We start from the raw sequence: 10,378 nt of genomic DNA, 5'->3' as shown, positions 1-10,378 counted from the left end.
TACTAAAAACCGGTAACGTGCGAGTCAGACTCGCACATGAAGGGTTCCGTACACCCATACAAGATACAAAACACTTTTATGTAGTCTATATCCGCAATTTTGTCTCGCCGCGAGCCTCCATTGCTATCCACTCTAGCTGAGCCATCTTAAACCTTACCACTATACACATAAGGATCACTTTGCAAAAGCAACACACCCTCTATCAGGCTCGTCCGAGGCAACAACACCTCCGTACACTATCAGCTCGTTTCCATACAACACTGCCGCGTGCGCGAACCGAGGCAATGGCGCCTCGCCGCGAGCCTCCATTGCTATCCACTCGTGCTCAGCCATCTTAACCCTTACCACTATATACATAAGGATCACATTGCCATAGCAACTCACCCTCTATCAGGCTCGTCCGAGGCAACAACACCTCCGTACACTATAAGCTCGTTTCCATACAACACTGCCGCGTGCGCGAACCGAGGCAATGGCGCCTCGCCGCGAGCCTCGATTGCTATCCACTCGTGCTCAGCCATCTTAACTCTTACCACTATATACATAAGGATCACATTGCCATAGCAACTCACCCTCTATCAGGCTCGTCCGAGGCAACAACACCTCCGTACACTATAAGCTCGTTTCCATACAACACTGCCGCGTGCGCGAACCGAGGCAATGGCGCCTCGCCGCGAGCCTCCATTGCTATCCACTCTAGCTGAGCCATCTTAAACCTTACCACTATACACATAAGGATCACTTTGCAAAAGCAACACACCCTCTATCAGGCTCGTCCGAGGCAACAACACCTCCGTACACTATAAGCTCGTTTCCATACAACACTGCCGCGTGCGCGAACCGAGGCAACGGCGCCTCGCCGCGAGCCTCCATTGCTATCCATTCATCCATATTGCTATCCACTCGTGCTCAGCCATCTTAACCCTTACCACTATATACATAAGGATCACATTGCCATAGCAACTCACCCTCTATCAGGCTCGTCCGAGGCAACAACACCTCCGTACACTATCAGCTCGTTTCCATACAACACTGCCGCGTGCGCGAACCGAGGCAATGGCGCCTCGCCGCGAGCCTCGATTGCTATCCACTCGTGCTCAGCCATCTTAACCCTTACCACTATATACATAAGGATCACATTGCCATAGCAACTCACCCTCTATCAGGCTCGTCCGAGGCAACAACACCTCCGTACACTATAAGCTCGTTTCCATACAACACTGCCGCGTGCGCGAACCGAGGCAATGGCGCCTCGCCGCGAGCCTCGATTGCTATCCACTCGTGCTCAGCCATCTTAACTCTTACCACTATATACATAAGGATCACATTGCCATAGCAACTCACCCTCTATCAGGCTCGTCCGAGGCAACAACACCTCCGTACACTATAAGCTCGTTTCCATACAACACTGCCGCGTGCGCGAACCGAGGCAAAGGCGCCTCGCCGCGAGCCTCGATTGCTATCCACTCGTGCTCAGCCATCTTAACCCTTACCACTATATACATAAGGATCACATTGCCATAGCAACTCACCCTCTATCAGGCTCGTCCGAGGCAACAACACCTCCGTACACTATAAGCTCGTTTCCATACAACACTGCCGCGTGCGCGAACCGAGGCAATGGCGCCTCGCCGCGAGCCTCCATTGCTATCCACTCGTGCTCAGCCATCTTAACCCTTACCACTATATACATAAGGATCACATTGCCATAGCAACTCACCCTCTATCAGGCTCGTCCGAGGCAACAACACCTCCGTACACTATAAGCTCGTTTCCATACAACACTGCCGCGTGCGCGAACCGAGGCAATGGCGCCTCGCCGCGAGCCTCCATTGCTATCCACTCGTGTTGTGCAGTCTTATATCTGCAAATAAAAATAACAGTTAAGTTTTCTTTATGGAAGTCATGTTTTAGAAAAGTGTGGCGTAATTTTTTAAATTTAAACAAAGCTTATGCTCGCTACACTTAAAGGTTGAATTTTCAAAAATACTTTCTTAGCGGATGCCTACGTCACAATAGCTATGTGCATGCCAAATTTCAGCCCGATCCGTCCAGTAGTTTGAGCTGAGCGTTGATAGATCAGTCAGTCAGTCAGTCACCGTTTCCTGTTATATATTTAGACTAGCTTATGCTCGCGACTTCGTCTGCGTGGACTACTAAAATTTCAAACCCCTATTTCCCCCCTTTACGGGTTAAATTTTCAAATTTATTTTCTTAGCGGATGCCTACGTCACAATAGCTATGTGCATGCCAAATTTCAGCCCGATTCGTCCAGTAGTTTGAGCTGTGCGTTGATATGTATATCAGTCAGTCACCGTTTCCTTTTATATTGTATTTAGATTATGCGAGCGAAACGAGCACTATTTTTTTTTTAAATTATCAAAAAGCCATGAATATTGCTCCTACCTATACAGGAACGCGGCGTCAGAGAAGGTCTCTCCGCCGACCCGCAGCAGATCCTCCCCGTAGTTGAGCAGAGAGTGGCCCGCGGAGGGCGGCGGCGCGCATGCGGGGCGCGGCGGCAGGCCCTCGCCCTCCTCGCGCCACGCCCAGCCCCAGCCCGCCGCGCTGGAGTCCCGGCTGCAGTCCACCCCGCTGCGGGTCGAGAAACACTCGCAGCCGGTCGGCGTGCACAGTCCGGCCCCGTTGCAGTTGCCTGGGGATCAGAATACCCGTGAACAATAGTGGGATCTCTAAGGCTAAGATCTATAGAGCGTACTTTGACTTTGGGCAGTGGTCCGACCGCCGACGATGAACGAGAAACGAGTAGAAACTCTACACAAGTGATAGCGATCTATATGGCGATCAGCGGGAAGCGAGTGTGTAGTTTCGATAGTTTTGTCGCCGGGCTATAAGCGAGTGTGCAAGTGCGACGAGCGATTACTCGCGCCATTCGCCCGCGGTCGCTCAGTCCTGTGCAAACAAGCGCGCGCGTTACACTTGTTCAAGCGAGCGAGCATCGCATTTTCTCTGTCGTTGAGACCGACAAAACGTCATAAGGTATGAGTGACAGAGACAACGCTCTACAAAGCCGAAATGTCATTTTAAAAGCCGATGTACATTATTTTCTGTCGCGTACTGTACATTGGTGCTTATTTACAATTGCTAAAAATGCAACTAAAAATCTTTGCATATTTTACATACGAAACTGGGACGGGTCTCTAATCATCTAAATATATGAAAGGAAAAGGTGACTGACTGACTGACTGACTGATCTATCAACGCACAGCTAAAACTACTGGACGGTTCGGGCTGTTTGGAATGCAGATAGCTATTATGACGTAGACATCCGCTAAGAAAGGATTTTTGAAAATTCAATCCCTAAAGGGGTAAAACAGGGGTTTGAAATTTGTGTACACCACGCGGACGAACTCGCAGGCGTACGCTAGTTTTAATATAAGCATCATAATACCTGGACAAAGGGGCTGATCACATGCAACGCCAACCCAGCCAGATTCACACCTGCATGTCCCCTCTTCACATTCGCCGTGATCTGAAATAAAAAGCACAATAATATGACAATAGAATGCCGAGTTAATAAAATCAGTACCCATATTATAAATGCGAAAGTGTGTTTGTTTGTTGGTTTGTCCTTCAATCACGTCGCAACAGTGCAACGGATTGGCGTGATTTTTTGCATGGGTATAAAGACCTGGAGAGTGACATACGTTACACACACACACGGTTTTTATAAATACCGTGGGAACTATTTGATTTTCCGGGATAAAAAAAGCCTATGTCACTCTCCAGTGCTCTATACCCATGCAAACAATCACGTTGATCAGTTGCAACGTGATTGAAGGACAAACCAACAAACAAACACAGTTTCGCATTTATAATGTACGGGAGCGATGTGTAGGCTCGACAAAGGGAGATCTTCCACCGAGCGGTTGGTCGTGCTTGGTAGCGCCACCTGGGCCCACGGTTGTGTCTTGAAACTTCTTTATATAGTACAGATTGCAGAAAACACCGTTAGTGCGAGTACTGTCGGCGGTACATTTGTTGAGGACTATGTCATGAAACGTTATCGATTGAATAGCGCCATCTAGTTGCAACTGTGGCAACCGCCACATCAATAATGGTAGTGAATCAGTGCTACTGATTCTGAGCACACCTAAATTTTAGAGTATTCGCATCCTCTTCTTGCTAATGCGATATGATAAGGACAGACACAGTTTGACAGTTTTAAATTTAATTTAGAGCAGTCAAACAGCGTGACTTTAGCTGAGAGTCGCGAGCCTACTGTTTAAATTTGTAGCGTGCACTAAAATTTGGAATCTTCAAATGTACAATTCATGTTCCGTCCCGTTTTAGCAATATTAAAAAGGAAAAAGATGCAGATACTCTAAATTTAGTTTAGAGAAAGATAACAGAATCGGCGCCAATGGCACCGATTCTAAGCACAACCTAATTTTAGAGTATTCGCGTATTCTTACTATTGTAATATGAAAAGGACAGAAGCAGTTTGACTTTTCTAAATTTAATTTTTAGATGGTAAAACCCGTGATTTTAGCACGCACTCGCGAACCTACTGTTTAAATTTTTATTGTGCACTAAAATTTAGTCTTTAAATGTGAAAGTGATGTTACGTTCCTTTTTTAGCATTAGTAAAAAGAAAAGGATGCAGATACTATAAATTTAGTTTAGAGAGAGACTAGAGAATCGGGGCCATTATATGGATATATAAGTAAATCAGCACATAGATTGAGGTATGTTTAAGAGTAATAATCTTTTTATTTTCATAAGTTTTTCGTGATAATGACGTCTTAATCCTGTAGTTATACGTGTTAATTATTTTTGCATGCGTCATAAGGAAAAGGAAGGTAATTCTAAGCTCATATTGAATAATCGGCTTTCGTCGGCAAGTAGGCATCTTGGATTACGTTATCAAAGGGTAGAAAGCGCCGAGTGAGCCGTGGAAGCCTTATTCTGCGACACTCAATCGCACCAATTCATTAATTCTGCATAGGTACAGAATTTCGAAATAGGTAGGTACTCGAAGATATTGCCTTATTTTGTAAGTGGATTAGTCACAGACTAGATGCCCGCGACTTCGTCCATGTGGATTTAGGTTTTTAAAAATCCCGTGGGAACTGTTTGATTTTCGGGGACAAAAATTAGCCTATGTCACTCTCACACATAGAGAAAATATGCGGGCGGGTATACTCTCCATGCAGCTCGGCACCCGCTCTCGATTATACCCTATCCGCGGAACGAAGTTCCCCCAAATCCCATATGGATTCCCAATGGCAAGTAATCACATACAAAAACAGAGAGAGAGAGAGCTTCACTCAGCGGATAAGTTAGTACTATAAACTCTCTGTTACGTACCCATACAAATGATAGAGCCAAACAGAGAAAGCACTACATTAAATAACTTCATTCCGCGGATAGGGTATACGACGCGTCTGCGCGTCTTTCTTCCAATTTCTTGTAAATATTAAGAGTTTGTTCTACACGCTGGCCGCCCGCTAGACGCACCCGCTCCCACCTGGGCAGCAGACTAAGTGCGGAAGAGAAAAGAAGACTTACTGGAACAATTCGTACGATGGTCATCTGACGGACAAGAGTACGCCGCGTAGGTAACATTAAACCCCTCCATAGCATACGCGTCATCAGAGAAGAAGTGTAGAAGCACACTGCCAGATCGCGCTATCACTTGCCGCGTCCATCCAGCCTCTATTTTGTCTAGCACCCCACTGAAAAAAATAAATAAAGGGGTTAACACGTATAGCCGACTTAGGTTTTGCAACCACTTTATTTAAATGGGTCTGAGCGGGTATGCCTAATGCCATGCCAGACTTGTTTTAGACCCCAAAATTTTCAACGATATTGGCGCGATGAACAAGATACATTTTCAGTAAGGTACCCCACAAATCCATACATATTAAGTGGTGCGGAATAGGTATGGATTTGTGGGGAAATCGTTGGAAGACTTTTGCCCAGTCGAAGAATATTTACGGACTACTTAATTTATATTAGATTGCCCCGAAATTATAAAATTGTCCCAAAATGGACGAAAAACGTCGAGAAAGTCGTCTAGTTACCTAAACACCGCCAGCAGTCGCTCGGCGCGCACGCTGTCACCGTCGTACACGTACAGATGGTCCCAGCCGCACTCCGTGGCGAAGCTCTCCAGCCGCACGCGCAGCACCGGCGGGTGCGGGCCCAGCGACGGAGGGGATATTAGCCACGAACATTGCGTGCTCACGCTGTAGTTGCCCGGACCGTCGGTTATTATACCCGTAGGTTCGGTTAATCTGGGGACAAAGTACCACAATTTATATCAATTAAATCTATGATATCATAGAGCTGTCATACACGGGCAGATCGAGAGGTGGATCATTGAACAAAGACCGTTTCATACCATTATTTATCACACTAAAACTGATTGAAGAATCGTAGAGCCTAGCGAGACCAATAATTAATCTATGGAAAAATCATTGTCATTTGAACTGCTAGTAATTGAAAAAATGCAACAAAAACCCTGACTCCGGCTTGCACTGTATCTTTTTCAGCCAGCACATTAGGATAAAATCAGTCATTTTAATGTTTTAAGAATTTTATATACCCAAAACCCAGTGACACTCGCACCAGCGAGACAAATCTAATGACGTACCGTTTATCTAAATCGGTTGAGCCATTGAGTATTTAGTTACGAACAGGCATACATTACAGGTCAAACACATAGGTCCATTTGGATTTTGCCGCAGTCGGGTGAAAATGTACAAAATATGTAAATTAGTACAATAGTTATTCACTATATTTCATCATGATCAACCCATCGCCCCGGCCCACTACTGAACACGGGTCTCCTCTCAGAATGAGAAGGGTTTAGGCCATAAGCTGCCACGCTGGCCCAGTGCGGATTTGCAGACTTCACACACCTTTGAGAACATTATGGAGAACTCTCAGGCATGCAGGTTTCTTTCACCACTAAAGCCTTTCACAATAACCTACACCTAATTTGTTTAAAGTCCTTGGACTGATCGCAAATCACAAAATTTAAAAAAAAACCATTTAAGCAAGTGATATTTAATTGCTTAAAATGCACATATAACTCTGAAAACTTATAGAGGTGTGTAGTGCGTACCCGGAATCAAACCCCCTGCCTCTCAAAAGAAGGCTGAGGTTCTAACCACTAGGCGATCACCACTCAATAGGAGTATATTTAGCAATACAATTACATTATACTTTTTTCTTTTCAATTTCAAAGCAAGGTTTTTTAAATCTGCAGTCATTGTACAGACATGACCTTTCTATTATTTTATTATAGGCATTAGTGAGTGGGCTTTTGTTGCTTCTGTATACAATTCAACATTTGAACTACATCGCAGGTTAACAAACTGTCTCTTTAGTCAAATTACATTCTGAATTAGGTAGGTACAGTACCCAGTAGGCAGGAAATATTGCAGTATAGGCTCACTACAGAGCACGGGTCTCCTCTCAGAGTGAGAAGGGTTTTGGCCATAGTCTACCACACTGGCCATGTGCGGATTGGTAGACTACACACACCATTGAGAATATGGAGAACTCTCAGGCATGCAGGTTTCCTCACGATGTTTTCCTTACCCATTAAAGCAAGTGATATTTAATTAATTAAAACGCGCATAACTCCGAAAAGTTAGAGATGCATGCCCGAAATCGAACCCCTGACCTCCGAATAGAAGGACGTCCTAACCACTAGGCTGTGGTTTCACAGTTTCGGATCACGGTTTTAAGTATAGACCAGCTACAGATTTAAGGCTGAGATCTATAGAGCGCTCTATGACTTTGCTCAGACTTAAGATTGAGTTAAAACAAGACAGATTTATGTGAGAGATATAGCTCTGTCTCGTTTTAACTCTGTCTTAAGTCTAAGCTAAGTCAGAGTGTGCTCTATAGATCTCTCCCTCATATTGACCTCCCAACATCTTACTTTTTACTCCATTATCCTTGAGTCTTTAAACATGTGATGTATCCACCACCACCACAGATGATTTTGGTAGTTAATAAATTATTCTCTGAATCACTACCCCTATTATAAAATGCGAAAGTGTGTTTGTTTGTTGGTTTATTGGGCTGTTGGTTTGTCCTTCAATCACGTCGCAACGGAGCAACAGGTCGACGTGATTTTTTGCATGGGCATAGTTTAAAACCTAGAGAGTGATATAGGCTACTTTTTATCCCGGAAAATCAAAGAGTTCCCACGGGACTTTTAAAAACCTAAATCCAGGCGTACGAAGTCGCGGGCATCAGCTAGTACATGGTAAGTAGTATTAAGTAATAAAGGAACACACCCAATGACCATGAAGATTCAAAACTGGTTTGAACCCAGTGACATTTACATTTGTATAGTGTGATACCAACGTACATGTGAATAAAATTAACGTAAATTCTCTTTTTAATCAATTTCATCAAAAATTGGGTAGTTAAAAATATCAGTCATGTCAACTCATATATAATATATACTAGCTTATGCTCGCGAATTCGTCTACGTGGACTACACAAATTTCAAACCCCTATTTCTCCCCCTTAGGGGTTGAATTTTCAAAAATCCTTTCTTAGCGGATGCCTCCGTCATAATAGCTATCTGCCTGTCAAATTTCAGCCCGCAGTAGTTTGAGCTGTGCGTTGACAGATCAGTCAGTCAGCGTTTTATTTTCTATATTTAGACATATATATATATATATCTTATCTTTCTGTATATAAAACATAAAAAATGTTTCTACCTGTATTTATAGACTTTGAAACCATCCAACGGACGCGATTTGCCCTATCATATTAAAAAATTGCTAAACTGGCTGGGAATCGGGCAGAAAAAATTGTTTCAGAATTTCCTTAAAGTGTAGGTATATGTATGAATATTTATTACATAAATTATAATAATTATTTATATGTTATTAACTAATTATAGTATAGGATAAGTATAGTATAGTGTAGGTATCAATATAGTATAGTTATTTAGGTATTTAATGAATATTTATTACATAAATTATTATAATAATTATAGTATAGGAAGGAAAGTCAAGAGTCAGAAGGTGAGTGAAAGTAACTAAATACTTTCAAATAGGTTATCTCACAAGTACCTACTTAATTAATATTAATTTCAATATTATTTTCTATGAATAAATAATTTTTTACAATTATATAAGTCGTTACATAATATGTTAGTCTAAACTGTGATTCTTTAAATCATATTGGACAAAGGAGTGCTTAGACACTTGTACTAAGGTAACTTGTGTTGGGGTGCCAGGTAACCAGGTAACCTCCCAGAGTGCCTGGGTGCTGCTGGTCCCTTTTGGATGCATCGGACATCCGAGAGGAAGAGTAGTATTCAGGCGGGGTCCCCGGTGGAGGGTCCGCCTCGGCGGATATCGCTGACTGGGTCGCGGTGGTTTGCTTCAACGTCTTCCAATGCTGCATTTTTTGGTGTGAGGTCTCCATTCCAGCATCTTGGGAGCTCGATAGATGTTGGTGTTTGTGACTCCAACAGGTGTGACATGCTGGATTAAAATACTACATTCGCATTCGCGCTGAATTTGCCACATAATATGGCCAATGTTTGCACCAGTACAATAAACAAATACCCAGAACAAGTACAGTACGCGACCAAAAGTGATGAAGTGATCTTTAGAAGGACATAGCATATTTTGTAGAGCACTGTCTCGGTCGTTGAGACTGACAAAACTGACTGTCATGTGGGTATGAGTGACAAAGACAACGCTCTACAAACCTGAAATGTCACTCTAAAGGCCGATGTTTATCACTTTCGGCAGCGTACTGTACAAGGGTTGGTCGCCCTTCAACTTGGATTGGGTATTAGACTATATCAAAAATAAATTATTTCTCAGTGATTATTAAATAGAGGGTCTTCCAAAATACGTAAAATCCACGTCCTTTGTTGGTTTTAAGTGTAATAACCATTTTAAATTATCGATTAAACTAAAAAAAGCATGTCAAATGATTGTGACGTCACACACCTGTATGTCATAGAATCTCGCATACAAAGAGCGTGTTTTGACGTTTGATAAAAAGTTACTGATTTGACTAGTTGTCGAATACCGTATTCCCTGTGCTGAGGAAAGCTAACCTTTCACCTGAACATGTGTATTATTTCTTTATTCAAACCTAACATTATGAGTTTAGATAAAGAAATAACAGATACAAATAAAAACTTACAAATTAGTGTTTAAAGTTCAATACTTACATAAAGTTAGATAGTAGTAGGTGATTGATTTAAAACAGTGGTACTGATACTGAGCACAACTAAATTTTAGAGTATTCGCATCCTGTTCTTACTAATATAATATGAAAAGGACAGACACAGCTTGACAGATTTAAATTTAATTAAGAGACGTCAAACTCTTACTTTAACTGCCAGTCACGGGCCTACTGT

General features: G+C 42.9%; 1 protein-coding gene across 1 annotated transcript in view; it reads right to left on the bottom strand.

Annotated features, from left to right (window-relative positions):
• The window catches only part of dsd (attractin-like protein dsd), a 48,240-nt gene that overhangs the window by 36,737 nt on the left and 1,125 nt on the right, over positions 1-10,378 (bottom strand). The window contains exons 2-6 of the mRNA XM_069507023.1: positions 6,048-6,260; positions 5,533-5,699; positions 3,413-3,493; positions 2,407-2,656; positions 1,721-1,864 (exon numbers count right to left, since the gene is read on the bottom strand). Coding sequence (XP_069363124.1) covers positions 1,721-1,864; positions 2,407-2,656; positions 3,413-3,493; positions 5,533-5,699; positions 6,048-6,260 — 855 coding nt within the window. The remainder of the gene's footprint in view (positions 1-1,720; positions 1,865-2,406; positions 2,657-3,412; positions 3,494-5,532; positions 5,700-6,047; positions 6,261-10,378) is intronic.

The sequence above is a fragment of the Maniola hyperantus genome, chromosome 24 (assembly GCF_902806685.2).
Source record: "Maniola hyperantus chromosome 24, iAphHyp1.2, whole genome shotgun sequence".
NCBI lineage: Eukaryota > Metazoa > Arthropoda > Insecta > Lepidoptera > Nymphalidae > Maniola > Maniola hyperantus.
The sequence above is the reverse complement of the archived record's forward strand: the minus strand, read 5'-3'. Positions and strand labels throughout refer to the sequence as shown.